The 19433-nt window shown below is 44.5% G+C and overlaps 1 protein-coding gene across 14 annotated transcripts in view; it reads right to left on the reverse strand.

The window, feature by feature from the left end:
* The window catches only part of FGGY (FGGY carbohydrate kinase domain containing), a 425323-nt gene that overhangs the window by 223375 nt on the left and 182515 nt on the right, over nt 1-19433 (reverse strand). For 13 of the 14 annotated variants that reach the window (XM_047872219.1, XM_047872229.1, XM_047872228.1 and 10 more), the window contains one exon: nt 966-1094. The exons of the other annotated variant lie outside the window; for it this stretch is intronic. In XM_047872219.1, coding sequence (XP_047728175.1) covers nt 966-1094 — 129 coding nt within the window. The remainder of the gene's footprint in view (nt 1-965; nt 1095-19433) is intronic. 14 annotated transcript variants of the gene reach the window in all.

Genomic DNA, 19433 nt, shown 5'->3' on the forward strand with positions numbered 1-19433 from the left:
ACAAGAGGGAAGAAGGGGGGGAAGGGAAGGGAAAGAGAAGGGGAAGGGAGGAAGGAAAAACTGTAATAAGGATGAAGAAGGGGTAAGAGTCATCAACCCCTTCCTGTAGTCCTTGTCTCCCTGCCCGCCTTCCTACTAAAACTCATGGAGGAGACATGCTGGTTTGGCATAGTTTTAAATTCACCGTCCCCAAGCACCATGTCTACGACACATTGAAGTGTTCAATGGGCCTTTGAAATAATAAACGCCTGAACGCCAGATGTGAGAATTATTTAGGAGATAAAATCAAGACTGCACCCACCTAACTGGATATAGAATATAAACCAAAGTATGAAAAGAAATCCATTAGACTTGTGAGGGTTTTGGAGTGCCTTTAGAACAAACTGTACAGGTAAGTGTACCACCATCATATGTGCTAGCTGAAGTGCACACATCTCTTTCAAATTCTCCGTAAACCAAAGAACCATCCAGATATTGATTCGGGCCATTTTTTTTCTGTTATTCTGTACTGAAAAAATTAACAAGATTATGAATACTACATGTGATTAAAAGTTTGATAACTCTATCCAAATGACTAACTGTAAAAAGGCTTTTCCTGGGGCACCTGGGTCACTCAGACGGTTAAGCGTCCAACTTCAGCTCAGGCCATGACCTCACGGTTCGTGGGTTCAGGCCCTGTGTTGGGTTCTGTGCTGACAGCTCGGAGCCTGGAGCCTGCTTCGGATTCTGTGTCTCCCTCTCTCTCTGCTCCTCCCTTGCTTGTGCTCTCTCGCTCTCTCACTCTCTCTCTCTCTCTCAAAAATAAATGTTAAAAAATTAAAAAAAAAAAAAAAGACTTTTCCTTACTATACCTGGAACCACCAGCCCTTGATCCCTGCTTTAAAAACAGGAAAGGAGTGTCTTAGGTTCCAAGGAATATTCCGTTTGAACACAGTGTTGGTCATGGACACAGGGTGGGAGGTTACCTAGGCCTCCTGCGTGGGCATCAATAAGTGAGGCTGCCACCGCAATTCCAGCAGGAAGTCCAAGCTCTCTGGCTGCCTCTGGTGTGAGCCCATTTCCAAGAGAAGCTCCAGGAGGCAGTACTTGGTTTCCTGAGTAGACATGAGAAACAACAAACACCTGTCAGTTTGAAAAACACAAAAGCAAACACAGGGTTTTCTTAAGGGAACCTCTCTGCTCCCGCCCCTGTCTTCTGCATTTTCTCAACCTCATGAAGATAAAAACCATGCACCCACAAAGTGTCCCTTTGCTCCTTTGGTGACTTAGGTGTATGTCCTTGGTTCCCGTGGGTCACGCTCTGGGGTACTTTACAAAATCAAGAGCTCTAAGGTACCTTTCAAATTGGAGAAAGATTCCATTCACAGGAAATTCCAAAGATATAAACACAGTGGCCTCTTAAAGACCAGTTAAAACAGTCAAACTGTTCCAAACGGGCTTCCTAACACAGCAGCAACCCTAACAGCATACCTTATGCACACACACACATCCATACACAGTCCTGGGTTAACATATATTCCTAAGGAAGTTGAGAACCTTTACTTGTGTAGTTGCTTCCTGTCAGAGGATAAGGGAGGGAATTATTTTGTTCCAATAAAAAAAAAAAATCTCTTCAAAGTTTTTCTCAGTTGGAAACGAGAGCCCAGTCTAAACCTTGCAAACTTAACAAGGCTGCTACTTGCACAACCACAGAATACAATCTGAATGGTGTTCTTTGGAGTTGTGCAATGCAGCGACCCTGATATTTCAAGTGACCTTGAATTCCTGCAGTCAGTCAGGCCTTCAGTTAAGAATTTATTGATTGTCTTGCTTTGTGTGGGCGCTGTGGCGCTGTAAAAGGCAGTCCTTGCCCCCAACCTAGTTAGGGAGATGAGATCAGGACACAAGGAGCCATGTAAGTCAGAACAGAATGAAGAAATCCATCTGTTCTCAGGTGTTTAGCAGAGGCTGAGTCCTCCCCCTCCCCTTGTCAAGAAATTCATAATTAGTGTTTGTGCACCGCAAGGAGGGGGTCGGGGGAGATCCACAATATATGCTAAGACCTCTCTGAGCTCCAAGATTCTAAGATTCTGAATGTGTGCTCAGTAATTTGCTTGATGCTAAGATACCTACCACTTGTTCGTTGTTCCACGGAGCCCCAGGGCTAGGCTGAGGTGCTGCAGGACTTTTGGGGTGAAGGGGAAGGTGGGGGTTGAGGGAGGCAGAGGGTGAATGGCTCACCAATCTCCTCTAATTGGAAACAAAAAACCCTCCACAACACCATTTTTATCCATTTTAGGTAATGAGCTTCATCTATAAATGAATTTGGAAAAAAAAAAAAGTCTGCTAAGAAAATCAAGAGGAAGAAGACTGCAACCGTTGCAATGCATCCTGGAGCTTCACTGTCCAATTTGGTAGCCGCTTGGCATGTGTGGACTAAACGCTTGAACTGTGGGCTGGAAGAACTCAAGGACCTTAATTTTCCACTTACTTTCATTTTAATTCATTTCAATTTAAAAACTGACACTCAAGTCAGCTACTGAAAAACTTCTTAAGGATGTTTGAAACCACTGTGGCGTGCAAATCTACTTTTTGAATGTTAACTGAGGACATCTAAATCAAATGTTTACAATGAAGTTTTAGTGTATGTATTGGGAGGTACTAAGCAGAAAATATGCATCAGATGTCAAAAACTTTGCATGGAAAAAATAAATGTAAAATAGTCTTAACTTTTATATCAAATGCATGTCGGAATCCTATTTTGGACATATTAGATTATACTACATTGAAATTAATTTCACCTATTGCCTTTTACTTTAATGTGGCTACTAAAAAATTTTAAACTGTGTGTGTGGCTCATATTATATTTCTATAGGACAGCCCTGGTCTGGAAGACAAAATCAAGATGCTCCAATGTTGGGGCAGAGAGAAGGGAGAGCTTCTAGCCTGCTTTGAATACCTAAGCCAGCAGAATCCTAAAGGAGAGTGGTGCCCTTCAAGGTAGACAATCTGTCTCTGGACACGATGTGGAGTATGTCACTGTATCTAGGATCTAGCACATAAAAGACAGCATTTGCCTTTACTGAGCATTTCTGTGAGAGGGACTGTGCTAAGGATCTGCTATGCATTTTCTCAGTTCATTGTCACATAATGCCATGTGAAGGATACTATTACTGTCCCCATTGCACAGATGGATGGGGAAGTCAGGTTTATGAAGGGAAGGTAAGTTCCTTAGAGTCATACAGCTTAAATGTTGGGAGTACAGGCCATAGATTCCACTCCAACCGATGCAAACCTGTGCTCTTATTGGTTAAATTACATATTGGTGGATCTGTTTTTAAAAATTTTAAGTGAAGAAAACAAGAGAAGAAATGACTAAAGAAACAAGAGAAAATAATTTTTAAAAAAAATTTTTAATGTTTATTTATTTTTAAGAGAGAGAGAGAGAATGCAAGCAGGGGAGGGCAGAGAAAGAGGAAGACACAGAAACCGAGGCAGGCTCCAGACCGTGAGCCATCTGCATGGATCCCCACGCGGGGCCTCTAACTCATGAGCCATAAGATCATGACCCGAACCGAAGTCAGACATTTAATGGACTGATCCACCCAGGCGCTCCAAGAGAAATATTTTTAGAACAAACATTATGTAGGTTTAAAAAGTAGCATCATTTGGGGGCTCCTGGGTGGCTCAGTTGGTTAGGCATCCGACTTCATTTCAGGTCACAATTTCATGGTCTGTGGGTTCAAGTTCCGTGTCGGGCTCTGTGCTGACAGCTCAGAACCTGGAGCCTGCTTCCGATTCTGTGTCTCCCTCTCTCTCTGCCTCTCCTCCACTCATGCTCTCTCTTGCTCTCAAAAATAAAACATTAAAAAAAAAAAGTCGCATCATTTGGAAGTCATGCTCACCATCTTCAGATTTTTTTAAAGGGTTAATTTTGATAGGAAAGTAAAAATGGGAAAGCTTTCACCTTCATCCCCGATCTTCACAAACATAAAGGCCATGATTTTCATTTAAAAAAAAGGTTCTGGACAGAAGGAGGATTAGCAAGATGGGGAACTCTTGTAATCTTCTGGGCAGCAGGTTAGAAAGAACCCTGGGCTGGCCAGGTACAGGGGAGTCCAGGGTTTGCAGCCAGATCTAGGTTCAAATCATATGCCGGTGGACCACAGGTAGATTTCTCAGCACAGGCAGCATCTTGAGCAAAGGCCAAGAAACATGGGAGACTGCCAAGAAGGCTGAGTAAAGTGGAACAGAACCCTGGCTGGGACCCAGCAGGGGGCGGAAGGAGCAGATAAGGTTGGAGATGGAAGCGGGGACAAAACAGACACTGTAATCCAGACTCAGGTGTCTGAACTTCATCATGAAGATCACGGAGGGCCCCTGGAGGAACAGTAAGCCAGGCAGCGAGGTGACTGGATTTAAGCATTGCTACAGATCTCTTGGGCAGCATGGCAGAAGACAGAAAGGGGTTAGGGACAACAGTTGTGAAGCTATTTCAGGAAGAGAGAAGATATGAACCTTCATCAAGGTATGGGCAAGAGAGTCACAGGGACAGGCATGTGCAACAGAAGAGATTCTGTGAAGCAGCAAGTTACAGGTCATGGCAGTTGCCTGGATATGGGAAATATGGCTGATAGGGAGACGCCACGGCTTGGATCCCTGTTAAGGACAGACCTGCAGCCCAGTAAGGGCAGTAAGGGCAGCAGACAGCTTCCAGCTGCCAGCTCCTTCAGGCTGCTGTGCCAAAGTGACGCCTTTCCCAGGACAGCCACACCTGATGACTTAGCAGAGACAGAGCAGAGGGATTGTGATGGCACCACTCACTCCAGAGCACTCTGCTGGGCTGGGCAAGGGGCATGGGACTATATCACGGCTCAGTTTCTCCCTCTGCCTCATCCCCCTCTCCTCACCTTCTTATCACAGATGGCAACCCCTAATAATTTGAGAGAGACCCTCAAACCTGTCTCAGCATCTGCTGCCAGAGAACCCAACCGGGGGCAGTAGGCCAGGCCTTCTCCCCAGCCCACTGGTCCAGGAATGAAAATAAATATGCACAAAGCTTAACATCCTCCTTTGAACTGGAACACAGCCTTCAGGAATAGTCCATCTGGGCCCAAAGCAGGAAGAAGTTTTGTTTATTTAGAGACCGAAAACAAACAGCTTGGCCTAAGAGAAGATGATGGAAAAGGTGGGAATCTCTGAGAAATCACCCCATCAGATCATGCTTTAGGCTTACCAGCCAGGGTTACATCTGAGGGACTGGTGGAGCTGTCAGAAGCAAGCTTTAGTGCACCTGGACAACTTTTCTGGAAATAATCCTCCTTTCGGCTCTTCCTTGACCATAAAATTAAGTTAATCACAGCATCCATTTTCCCAGACTTAATCAAGACCTCACAGCCTCACCACTGGCTGTCTCTCCTAGCCTCTGTTCAGCCATTCATCCACACAGCTTCACAAACATTCAAGAACAATGGTGGCCCCGTATAGTTTTGCCCACCCTGTGGCAACATCGAGGTGCTGGGGTGTATGTGAAAGAGGCACCTCTGAGACTCACACAGTGGTCTCTGCTAACCAAGGCTCTCAGCCCCTCAAAAAGTGCTCTGCAGGTGAAATGTACATGGTATTCCGAGAACGCCAAGGAAGGAGGGGACTGTGAGTTGGCCCTGGGAGTGCAGGAAATCAAGATGAAGGTGACATTTGAGCCTAGTCTGGTAAGACAGGTGGCGGATTGCTGGTTTCAGAGCTAGAATGCTCAGGGGAAATGGATGCCATTAGAGCAAAAAGCCGTTCACTGCAGGCAGCCCCGAGGGGCACAGAGTGTTTGAGGCAGTCAGTATGTTGGCAAAAAGGGCACCAGGGAGGAGCCGTGAAGTGGGACCTCAGGCAAGGCGAGGAGCTCCAACTAAGGCAATGAGGCCCTGCCAGCCAATAGCTCTGAGCACTTAGATTTGTTTTTTAAGAAGATAAACCTGCAGTGGGGAAAGGCTAGAATAGGAAATAGTTTTTTATCTGTAAAACAATCAAGCCAACTGAAAAATGCAGGCTGCAAAACATTATGTGGAGTATGACTTCATTTTAAGAACAACAACAAAGAGGGTAGATGGACTATTTGTAAAAATACATTCCTAGGGGGGGAAAAAGAAAATTGCTTTTTCCTGGATGAAGAAGTTATTATTTTTTTTCTTTTTATCAACCTATACTTTCTAACTATTCTGCCTCGAACACACATTTCTTGTGTAATTTTTTTTATAGGTGTTTTTCCCTTTAAATCAGGGTAAATAAATGAGGGCACATGTATTCAGAAAATTCCTACAAAGCCACTAAAATGAATGAGGAAGAATCAGGGTCTGAATTCAGAAAGAAGTTCAAAATACATTTAGCAAAAACATCAAGACACAGAATAGTGTTCACAGTGTGATCCCATTTGGGCATTTTATTCAAGTATACAAGAATGGAAGCATGTATATTTCCAGAAAAATCCTAGAAAAACATGCAGAATGTTGTTAAACAGCAGGGATGGGGACCCAGTGTGGGACACTCTTCTCTAGGATTTGTGCTTCCTCTATACCGTGACCTTATATTTCTTTTGTGGTCAAAACAAACTGGACTAAGTTAAAATAAAAGCAAAATTAAGAAGAATACTGTGCACCTTTTCCAAACCCTGTTCCTCAGCCTGAAGGCAGGAGAGGCCGGAGGACAAGGACACTTCAGCTATTCTCTTGGTTTGGCTGGCTTCTGTTCCTGTGAACACACTCTCATGTTGGGGTATAAAAAAGCAATCGCTCTGAGGGTTCGTGGGCTCATGTCCACTGAACTCTTATTCAGACGGGCAGATTCAGTGCGAGTGGTCAAAAGCTGGAGCCTACAATTATCTGGTGGTTGCGGTCCCTCCTCACAGGCAGGGGCTACTATTACACCAAATCTTTCCCTACCAGTTTTTCAATTATCTATGACTAATGAGCACTTTGGGAACAGTTTCAGACACACACATAATCCTCTTTCCTGACGTCAGCAGCAGAAATTAATGACTGTGTGGATTGCTGAGAGACAGAAAATGCATTATAATGGTCAACAGAACTGTTATCCTCTCCAGGAAGAGGGAGACGGGGGAGGGGTGTTGTATTAACTGGAAGGTTCAGTGTTCCTCTGTATTTCTACAAATGGGGAAGAAACCCAGGGGAAGAGTGGGCTCAAAGTCCTTGGAAATGTCAGAAAGAGGTTTGGGCATGGGCAGCATGAGACCCTGGTTCCTCTGTGTTTGCCACTAAGGGCACTGGTTCCTGCTCAGTTTTGCCAAGGTCAACAGGCCAACTGGACTGGCTGGAACGGTGCTCTCACCTGCCCTGCCAGCAGAGAGGCTCTCTGAGCGCTGCAGGACTGAATCCACTGTCAATCTGGTTTAGGAGTGGGAGAACAAAACCAGAATTATCCTTTTGTACTCTCCAGTGATAGGCTGGAATTATCTTAAGAGCATGTGGTGGTGTATGTAAGTTTGCTGTTTCATGCAGGCATAGTATGGGCGTGATTTTAAAGATGGTTACAACCTGCTCCGACTCTGGTTGAGCTCCCAAATTAGCATGAACCCTCCCCAAAGAAAACAATACCATCATGTGTATATGGCTGCCAGTAGACTGGTTATTGATACTTTTAAAAGAGCTGAGGGGTGCCTGGGTGGCTCAGTCGGTTAAGCGTCTGACTTCGGCTCAGGTCATGATCTGGCGGTTTGTGGGTTCGAGCCCCGCGTTGGGCTCTGTGCTGATGGCTCAGAGCCTGGAGCCTGCTTCTGATTCTGTGTCTCCCCCTCTCTCTGCTCCTCCCATGCTCATGCTGTCTCTCTGTCTCTCAGTAATAAACAAACATTAAAAAAAAATTAAAAGAGCTGACAATATTAGGGGCTTGAGCAATACCCAGCACCTAATTTCCTCTGCAGAGACCTCAGTTTAGACAGGTTAGACCAGGGAGCTTTCTGGAACCAAAACTGATACAAGACTGACAGAAGAACATTCTGGTAATTCTTGCTCCTGCAGAGGAGTCACACACATCCAGAACTATTCACTCAACCAGAGAAATTAATAAAAAACTCAAACCTGATATGCCCTGCTATCTGTTGAAAGCCATCTTCCAAAGTATTGCCTTTCATTTGCCTCCTAAAAATGACCTCACTTTAACTAGGAATTAAACTCTACTTTAAATTACTGACTAAATGTGAAACTTTCTGATTCATTCGTTATTTATTACAGAAATGTTGACTGAGTACCTACTATGTGCCAGGCACTGCTGTAATGCAGAAAATGCATTAAGGAACAAGACAGAGAAGTTCTCTGCCTTTACTTACAGGGCTTACTTTCAGTAGACATACAATTCCCATCCAATACCTCTTCTGAATTATATCTTGTAAATATTTTATATTGTAACCTCTTCTACGGTTTGGGCTATTATTTATAAATCTTTATATCCCGTTCTTGTATTCTGACCTATAGTAGGTATTTGTTTAATAAACATATCACATATTTTATTTTTTAATGTTTATTTACTTTGAGACAGTGACAGAGAGACAGATAAAGAGAGAGAGAGAGAACATGAGCGGGGGAAAGGGCAGGCAGGGAGGGAGAGAGAGAATTCCAAGCAGGCTCCACACCGTCAGTGCAGAGCCAAAGCAGGGCTCAAACTCACAAACTGTGAGATCATTACCTGAGCTGAAATCAAGAGTCAGACGCTTAACTGACTGAGCCACCCAGATGCCTAACATATCATATATTTTAAACCAAATTCTGAATGACCCTCGTGCTAAGTTTTGCTTTTCCCCCATGTTTCTCTCTTCCCCTCTTTCCTACTAAACAGAGAATTACTCAAAGATGATTTTATTTATCTCTGCATTCATGTACCCTTCCCCCCAGCACACAGCAGTATCTAGAACAAGAGTCCTTGGTGATGTTCATTCAACTGAATTTGCAGCTTTCTTTTTTTTTTTTTTTAATTTTTTATTTATTTTTGGGACAGAGAGAGACAGAGCATGAACGGGGGAGGGGCAGAGAGAGAGGGAGACACAGAATCGGAAACAGGCTCCAGGCTCTGAGCCATCAGCCCAGAGCCTGACGCGGGGCTCGAACTCCCGGACCGCGAGATCGTGACCTGGCTGAAGTCGGACGCTTAACCGACTGCGCCACCCAGGCGCCCCTGCAGCTTTCTTTTCAAAAGAGAAGACCACCGTTCAGAACCTGGGTGGCTCTGTCGGTTAAGCGTCCTACTTCGGCTCAGGTCATGATCTCACTGTTCACGGGTTGGAGCCCCCCCATCAGGCTCTGTGTTGACAGCTCAGAGCCTTGAGCCTACTTCGGATTCTGTCTCCCTCCCTCTCTGCCCCTCCCTTGCTCCTGCTCTGTTTCTCTCTCAAAAATAAATAGAAACATTAAAATAAATAAAATAAAAAAAGACCACACAGATCAATCAAATTAGACAAACAGATTACACACACACACACACACACACACACATACATACATACACACACACACACGATGCTGAGTATCAGCTAGGAGAGTAAAGAGAAGAGGAACATGTTTCCTTATATAATCCTCCCAGTATCACACCCTCATCTCTCAAACTCAGGGACAACAGAAGGTCTCAAGGCCTATGCACGTGCCTAGAAAATGGTGACCAGTAGGTCCAAGCCTCTCACTAGGTACACTGATGCTACTGTGATGAGACGCTATGGTTATCACCACCTGGTGGAGTAGAGACTCTCAAATTCTCCTTGCGTGGTCAAGTCTGAATCAAGAAGTGGATGGTGGTTAACGTTAGGTGAAAAGCCCCAGATCTCATTGCTTAGTGGGTCTGAGGAAGGCAGGATGGATGCCAGGCCAAGGCGTTTGGACGTGTTCTGACGGGCAACTGGTAACTATTATAGGTCAGTGAGCCAAGGAATGGTTCACACAACTTGTGTTTCAGGAAGATCAATATCATAGTAACAGTACCTGTTTATCAAAACCTACAGGCTTTCCGTCACTTTTTGGCATTTTTCAGTTGCTCTCACCTTCAATGCCAGCAACAAACCTACAGGGCTGGTGCTAGAATCACTATGTTGTAATCATAAAAGCAAAAGCACAGAAAGGTTATTTAATTTGTTCAGTCACCTATGTGATGAGGGACACAGTTAGGCTTGCGGTCCAGGATTCCCAGGTTCCAAAGTCTAGGATTTCTCAACTGTACCATGTAGATTAGAGGAGCCAGACACTAGACCCAGGAAGAATAATCTCCAGTGTGTGTGGGGTCATGGATAGAAAAGCAGGCAGCTTCATTTGCAAAGGCTCCCTTGGTGGGTCCTGTCCAAGGACAAAACCCCATGACCCATGCGATCCAGCAGCTCAATCTTCTAGCTCTTTCCTTTCCTCTCCTAGGCAGGTTCCAAAAACAGAGACTCTGGACTTCAGATGGCCCAGAGAGACCGCAGACTTCAGTGTATTCCTTTTTCAGTAGAGAAAACTGAACCCAGACAGGGAGGTGACCTCCCTGGGGCCACACTGCTGTGGTGGCAGCATCTACACTGAAGCCCAGGGACTCACTTTTCCACACCGCCTGCCGTGGCAGTACCAGCCTGGACTTGCCCCTGTCTGGAGCAAGAAGCTCATCCAAGCCAGGATGAACAAGTCACAGGGTGAACAAGAGAGTAGACAAAAATCCAGTGGATTCCAATGGCGTTGGCTGCCGATTCTGAACTATTCCGAGCATATAGTGCAGGCTTTTCAGCTTGAAATCATCCACTCTGACACCCACACTGACCTAATTCTCTAGATAATTGCCAATGCCCTATTTTATTCTCACCTAGCCTAAGGCCACCTCCAAAAGCCTTTCCTGGGTAGATCATAATTAGTCACTTTTTTCCTCTACAACCCCACAGCATGTTTCTTAGAATTACATCATTCTGTTCTACATAATGGCTTTTTCCTTGTGCTTCATTCCTCCATTTTAGATTATAACCACCTTGAGGGTAGAGGTCTTTTCATAGGTGTATTTGTAGGAAGCATGCAATTTAGGAGGAGTTCAGGTTAGGAGGTGAGCAGGCTTGTGATGGAGGGTGAGTGGTTTCATTTCTTTGCCTTCCTTGTCTCCTCCCCTGTAAAACGGTTATAATAATGCTATTATGTTATGTGAGAATCACGCACGGTAGTACAAATAAAGCACCTTAGAATGCTGCCACGTGGCAAATACTCAATTAATATGAGATATTATCATGGTACAACAACTCCCTATTCCCGGTCTGTCGGATATCGCATGGCCTATACTGATTACTCAGTTCATTCTGGCTGAGTTTATAAAGCTTGAGGAGGGATCCTTGATGTTACGGCATGTGGAGATATACGCTTTTGGGGTCATGAGAGCAAACCACAGAAACTGTGAAAGTTGTTAAAATATTCACAGTGATGGAATTCAGTTTTCCAGCACAAAAAGAGTCTCCCTGTAGTCATGTCTCCATGGCGTGTCTCCAGAGTAAAATGTTTAAAAAGTGCAGAAGGTGTTCTCTTTGGAGTTATTTTAAGGACGAAATGCTTGTTTCAGAAGGAAAAATCATTATTTTGTCAGCAAAACTCTTGACTGTTATGATGACCAATGCTTCTAAGACCCAGGCAAACAGTTTGGCCACAGACAGTTGGGAAAGACATATTTGGGAAATACTTTCGCCGTCGTTGTGCTGAAGATATTACCGGGATTAAAGCAGTTGTCCTCACAGTTTTGTTTTGTTTTGTTTTGTTTTGTTTTGTTTTGTTTTGTTTTCCCCACAGTCTAGTAGAGAAGACACATATAGAAAACCGGGGACTTATCTAAGGCCCCTCCATTTTTTCTTTAGTCCCATAGATTCATTAAAAACAAACATTAGAAAATCAGGATAATTTAACAGAATGTTTTATCAGCAAAAAGATAGGAAGGAGATGATCTCAAAATAAAGGACGTTAAAAACAATTAAATACAATGCCCTCTTATGACCGTATTTTCTCCTCCTATCACCCACCCTCTGTCAGGGGCCAGTGGTGGTCTCTAGTCGAGAGTACTGCTTGCAAACTGGTAGTTTACAAAATGCTAACAACCTCCTAACAATGGGTGAATCGACAGGATATTGAACTGCAAGCTCTCACGTAGAGAAAGTCAGCAGGTCCAGTGCTCACCACACAACGCCAAACATCTGGTGATTTGAAGACATCTGGGGCTTTTTTATCATGTAGACCAAACATGATTCAGGTAATTGACCAAATTTTTCACTTCCCAACCAGATGTCTTACTTTCATATAAATGAAGCCAATCTTGTACTTTCATGTGCAAATAAGCTAGACATAAATTCACCCCTGGAGGGCAGAATTAATTGCTTATTCTCAATGAATACTAAATTACATATTATTTCTTCTTTTTTTCCACCATTCTACCTTTGAAAAAGGTTTTCCACCCTTGCTTTGAAAAGCATACATTTCATTTCAGAAACGTTCTGTCTTTTAAAATGTTTCTCTCTGAGTGTTTTACTGCAAGGCAGTGTGCTATAATGAAAAGAGTGTGGTCTTAGGAGTCAGGATGAATTGGGTTCTAATTCTGTGCATACCCCCACTCCCAAGCTGTTAAGGGTCTTGGAAAAAGCTAAAGTCTCAGAATTCAGTTCCTTTGCAGTTATAAATCATTAAATCCACCTATAAATGACACTATGAAGACCTGAGATCATTCATGCTTATGATACGTGTCAGGCACTCATTCTGTGCCCATCACTGAGAGATGACAGAGAGCTACCATGCTGCCCCCTGGGAGCTCTGTCAAGACCACAGGCAGGTGCTCCGAAGGGCATGCTAGAAAAGTCACGCTCCATATCCTGAATGGCAACATATTGTCCAACAAAGTAATGAACGCTTTTATTCAGGATTTTTAATAAAAGTATGAGCAACTTCAACTGTAACTAATTTTTAAAGGGAGTATCAAGTTTGTAAAAAGGAAGGATCTGTCTGAAACCTTTCCTCTTCTTGTATTGCTTTCAAGCACATATTGGAATTTGCTCTCATCATGTTTGTTTAAAGAATTCATGTGGTTATCAATGACCCTCCACCTTCTATGCCGTTGTCCTGACAACCAACCATTTACTAGACAGAATATGGAAAACAGACGACAATGTATCCCTTCAGTCAGGTTCAGCAGGTAAAACTCAACAGTACAGAGACAATATTCAGAAGACCAGGGCCTTTGTGTTTGAGATCCTTCAAGGGGAAATAAATACGGAGATATGAACTTACACACACAAAGGAGAGAGCAGTGTATAGAGAGCTCAACTGGGCGAGGAAAGGCTGTCACGTAGAACTTTTGTGTGGTTGAATAGCTGTTGTATTTCTGAAGCCAGGCTACAAAGAAATACAGCACATAAAGACAAAGGGCTAACTTTGTTGTTGCTATTGTTTATCCTAACCAGTTAAGATTCTTTTATCACCAAAGACCAGAAACCTCTCAAATATATGAAGAACTGAAATGTGGCTGTGGTTTTTAAACTTTTTTCCAAGGACCATGTTTTTTCCCCCCTAAAAGGAATCTTTCACAGAACCCTGGCATGTAAATCTGATCAAGTAAAGGAGGAAATGTCCAAAAGTGATGTACTCTAGCGTTGACACTTGGGGGACATCCAGATGGTGGGGGCTGATGAACACGGGTTTGAATCTGGAATTTAATCTATGGTGGAGGCTGCCAATCTGCAGACACAAAAGAGGAGAGGAATGCAAGTTTGGGGCTGTAAATGAAGCCCCTTCTCTTAGGCTTTCCTGTAGCACAGAAGCTGAAGAAGCAGAAAGTGTCCACTATTTAATGACAAAGACTATGACCTCATCCTGGGTGAAGGAGGACATGGGCACTACAGCATCCAAGGAAAGGAGTGGAATTTGCCAGGTTGGCATTTGGCCAAAATGTCAGGGAAAAATCGCTGAAGCGCTCACCCACACTGCCATGGGAATTTAGCAGGGGAAGATTCCAAAAAGGATGCTCTCACTTAACATCATTTAAATCTCCATCTCCGTCATCCAGGGTATATGTGTACAAAGTGGGGAGCCTCGTGCAGATTGTGGGGAAAATACTCAAGGAGCAAGAAGATGGAAGCTTCCAGCTTTGTCAATGAAACAGCATCTGATTTCTCCAGTCCTTTAAAAAATTTTTTTAATGTTTATTTATTTTTGAGAGAGAGAGAGACAGAGTGTGAGTGGGGGAGGGACAGAGACAGAGGGAGACACAGAATCCGAAGCAGGCTCCAGGCTCTGAGTCATCAGCACAGAGCCCGACGCAAGGCTTGAACTCATGAACCATGAGATCATGACCTGAGTTGAAGTCGGATGATCAACAAACTGAGCCACCCAGGTGTCCCCTAATTTCTCCAGTTCTTAAGTCTCTCATTCTTTGGACATAAGAGCTATGAGAATGAGGGACTTAGGCAAAATGGAAAAGGAAGGTTGGCCCAGAACCCAGAAGCATCCCCAGCTACCACAGCCTTTCCCACTGGCTACAGATGTCATTTCCAGGGGGAGCACTGAGGGTAGAGGGAGGGAGACCCAACTTCCAACATGCTTTAGTGCCTGGAGCTGAGAGCAGGGAAACTGTGCAGGACTCCACCTTCTGGAGCTGTTTCCAAGGAAAGATGTTGGGACTGTACAGCCTCTGGAAGGTGATCAAGGGTGGACATCAAGGGTGCCAATGGAGAAGGGCATCTGTGAGGCCAGCCCACAGAGCTAGGGCCTGTGTGATCAAAATTGATTTTTTTTTTTAAAGAAAAATCAAGATCATGAAGCTATTACTCACTGTAGTTTTTCTTCAGTTTACAAAGACAACACAACTTCACTACAGACAATTCAAACAGTACAAAAAGACAGGAGAAAAAACCCTACCCTCAATTTTTCTCCTCCCAGAAATAACTACCGCTGAAATATTAGAAACTATTAAAGACCATCATTCCAAAATATTAAGATACACATGTATTTAACTCTACATAAAAGGGATCATGTAAGTATGTAATTTTATATTCTGCTTTGAACTCAGTAGTATGCCCTAGACATCTTTACTCACCAATGGGTATGGTTCATGCTTCTTGAAAACATATCCTATTCTATAATTTGAATGTACTACATTATTTAACCACTCTCTTAGTACTAGACAGCTAGCTCATTTCTGTCAAAATAAAAACACATCCAGACTTAGTAAGAAAAGACTTAGGAAGGATTAGTGTAAGGAGGTAAAGGGGCTTTTGCAGGTGGGGAGGGGAATTATTACAAGATGGAGGATGTTGGGACCACAAGATCTGCAACTGTCTCAAGAGTTAGATAAAATGGGTCTTTTATAAGGTGAGAAAGAATGCAGGGAAATGGAATCAAATCGTGATGTGACTGGAAAATAGATCAGAGAGTACTTTGCCCTGGGGTCAGTATATTTTGAGGGAGGAACCTGTGGTAGTTAATTTTATGTGTCACCTTGCCTGGAAGTTTAGAGTCATAAAACTGCAATTCTGTCCCAGATATTTTGTCAACCATGTTCCTGGGTGTTTCTGTGAGTGTGTTTTAGTTGAGATTAACATTTAAATCAATAGACTGAGTAAAGCCGACTGTTGTCTATAATGCAGGTGGGCCTCAACTCATCAGTTGAAGACCTGAGTAGAACAAAAAGGTTGACATCTCTCCCCACCCTCAGCCTCTAAAATCCTTCCTGCTTGACAGTCTTCAAATTGGTACATGGGACTTTTTCCTGCCTTTCAACTTGAACTGAAACACTCTTTTGGATCTCTAGCTTGCTGACTCACCCTAGGGATCTTGAGACGTGCCAGTCTCCACAAACTTATGAGCCAATTCATTATGATGTACATGTGCACACAATATGTGCATGCATGCATGCACGCATGCCCACACGTGCGCGTGCACGCGCGCGCGCACACACACACACACACACACACACACACAAATTGCTGTTTCTCTGGAGAGCCCTGACTAGTGTAGGACTTTATTGTGAGAGTGCAAGAGCAGGGGAAGGACAGAGAAGGGTGGGGGAGAAAGAATCCTAAGCAGGCTCTGCTGCTGTCAGCACAGAGCCCAATGCAGGGCCCGATCTCACAATATGTGAGATCATGACCTGAACTGAAACTAAGAGTTGGAAGCTTAACCAAAACGAATATGGAAAAGAGTAACTCTTTGCTGTAGACCATTTTCTGGAGCACAAAACATAGTGGCATTTACTAACCTTCACTATTTGCTAGGAGCACAGGGCTCAGTAAAACTCAACACTGTCATTCAATTACTCTTAGTATGAAGAATACTGTAAAGAACATCTGTGAACAACCATGCTTGCCCGCATGGCATCATAGCCTTTTTGACGAGTTTAGGAATGGCATCTCTGTTTCCCCTCACTTAGCAGTGGAAGCCATAAATACATGCCTGATATCCTCCAGCCCAGGGGCTCACATCCTTAAGGAACTAGAAAAACAAGGCAGGGGCGCCTGGGTGGCGCAGTCGGTTAAGCGTCCGACTTCAGCCAGGTCACGATCTCGCGGTCCGGGAGTTCGAGCCCCGCGTCGGGCTCTGGGCTGATGGCTCAGAGCCTGGAGCCTGTTTCCGATTCTGTGTCTCCCTCTCTCTCTGCCCCTCCCCCGTTCATGCTCTGTCTCTCTCTGTCCCAAAAATAAATTAAAAACGTTGAAAAAAAATTTAAAAAAAAAAAAGAAAAACAAGGCAAAGTATGAACACTGTTCTCTAGCCGGAAAAATCAAACCTGAAACCATCTGAACCCCCTTCATTACTGGATGGATGCTTCTCCAGTTTTTCTGCTCAGTAGGATAGAACAGAACTAGCCCAAGTGTTGACTTTAGGCATGCTCAGGTTCAAATCCACTTCAACATTTACCAGCCTTAAGAATTTGGGTTATGTAACTGCTCTATTTCTCCTTGTATAATACAGTAAGAACAGTACATAAGAGGGATGCTAAACAAAATGAATGACATGATGAACATAAGGGGACCCAGCACACTGCATGGCACTGAACTGATGCTTCAGAGGTATTTCATTTTCTTCTCTTTCTCCCCACAAAGAGCAAGTTATATAGGAGGAAATAATGATACAAGGGAAGGGGACTATATTTTGTACCAAGTGCCAGCTGACATCCAAGCACAGTACGACATGCTGCTTTACAGCTCAGAGCTCTGTGAAACTCATTAATCCTGTGAGGGAAGGGAGGCCATCCTCATATTGCAGAGAAAGAAACCCAAACACAGGATGGACCTGTAACTTGTCTGAATCCCACCGCCAAGTGAGTTCAGGATTAGAGTTAGGAGGGTAGTTGCTCTGGTTTTTAAAGCCCATTTCTTCTCTGTCAGCCAAATGGAAAGTACTCATCGCCCCAAGGCTCAGGTATGGCTATTAGTTCTACTGGGACAACTACCGTCTCCTTAATGTTGCACTTGCCAACTCCCTCACCAAGGTAACCTCTCACCTCCCTCTCCAGTGAGAAGCTGGTCCTGCTTTGCCCTGGGGCCGAGAGCCGATGACCCAGGGCACAAACCAGCAACCTATGGAGCAGAGGCTCCAGGATCCTCCTGCCACCCCCCACCCCCCACCCCCCACCCCCCAACCTTGTAGCTCCTCTTGGAAACAACGGAGGGGCATGCAGAAGAGGCCGACGGGAAATCAGCTACGCCAGCCTAAATAATTCACAAAATGAATTCATACCACAGCTAGCTTCCCTAGCACGAATAACCTTGTGAACCAAAGACAAAAAGTAAAGCCTCTGGGTTTTCACATTTCTTACCCCGAGGCAAGTGGGAAGGGAAGAGATGAAGACTGAGAGGTCATTTACTAAATGCCTGGGGGGCGGCTATTAGCATCTCTGCTTCTCGGCAGAGGAAACTGAAGCTCAGAGCCTTGATAAATTGATACCAGCTGCCTGACTCCACATCCTACTCCAGCGTATCACCCTTTCCTATGTTTGACCCATTTGGTCAAAACCAAATAAAACCTCAGGGGCTTAAACAAGGAAAGAAAGGACACAAAAGGCATCAGTGTTCGGTTTCCTGACACTAACTCTCCCATTCTTGTCCCTTTGCCTGTCTCCTCCTCTCTCACCAGCGTTTTCAAAGTGGGCTCCCCAACAGGCAGTGTGAACAGCTCCTGGGAACTTGTCAGGAAAGCGCAGTTCAGGTTGGACCAGAGACCCACTGAGGCAGAAACTTGGGGATGGGGGGTGGGGGCAGAGTCACCCTCCAGGTGGTTCTGATGAGAATCCCTGCATGATCACCTGGTCCCCAGTCCTGACTTTGGTTATGAAGTGAGAATCCTTAGTTTTAAAAACTCCCTGGTGAGCCTGGTGCCCCAGACGTCAGCACAGACTCCCCCAAAAAGAAAGGCTTTTACAGTTCGACCATGTCATGGCATTATGTACTAAATGTACGAACTTCACAACCGCCCCCGAGGTTTAAATGATGGCTTCTTTTCCGACTAGCTGCGTGACCTTGGGCAAGTTACTCTCCAGCTTTCTCATTTGTAAAACAGAGTTCATAACACGTACTTCGGAGTGTGAAATTGAAAACGATAATGTAAAATGCTCGGTATCGTGCCTGGTACACAGTAGACCATAAGTTAAGTGGGGGCTGTTGTTATTAACAGCCTAATAAGAATGAAGAAAAAACAACCCATGTAAAAGAACCTCTATTATATCAAATGGAAGGGCGGGGGGACTGCACAGGAGGGAGACCCTGTGGCACCTGCAAGCCTTTCCAGTTCCCGTGTCCCACAGTGAGGGAGACGATCTCTTGCAGGGAAGTGTGACATCCTCTAATGATGCTGCCTCACACAAATCAGATGCAGAAACGAACCTGCAAGGATGTGGAAGGAAAAACCGGGTGCAGTGTGAGAGTATTCAAAAACAACGTGAAGAGACACAGCGGTGCCGACAGAGCTGGAGGTCCCAACAGGAAACCCAGGCTTCCAGGGAGGCTGAGCCCTGTGACACAGGGGACAAAGGTGCACAGCGAGGGGGTTCTGTCCGGCCTTCCTGAGACTGAGCTATGCAGCATGTGCAGACCAAGGGAGGAGAAAGGTATAGAAAGGAGACTGGGTTGGGGAGGGTGTTCAGACCGTGGCAACACTGGACAAGCAAAATCAGCATTCATACTAAAATCCAGATTAGGAAGATGGCATTCTACTCTGTCTCCATTACAAAACAATTATTTCTCCTAAGGTCCAAAAGAAGCAAACTTCTCCTCTTCCTGCCTAAAATCTGTAAATCTATCTTCCTAGGATGTTAATGTGCTTTTTGGGGGTCCCCATGTCTGCCCAGGCTGTTCTTTCTCCACGGAATATGCTTCCCTGCTTCTTCACACACCTAGCCACTACTCAGTCTTAAGAACTCAGAGGTCACCCTCTCCAAGAAGGCCACCCTGAATCCCTGCCTCTTCCGCATCTGAATCACACTGGATC

This window comes from Prionailurus viverrinus, chromosome C1 (assembly GCF_022837055.1).
Source record: "Prionailurus viverrinus isolate Anna chromosome C1, UM_Priviv_1.0, whole genome shotgun sequence".
NCBI classification, from domain to species: Eukaryota; Metazoa; Chordata; class Mammalia; order Carnivora; family Felidae; genus Prionailurus; species Prionailurus viverrinus.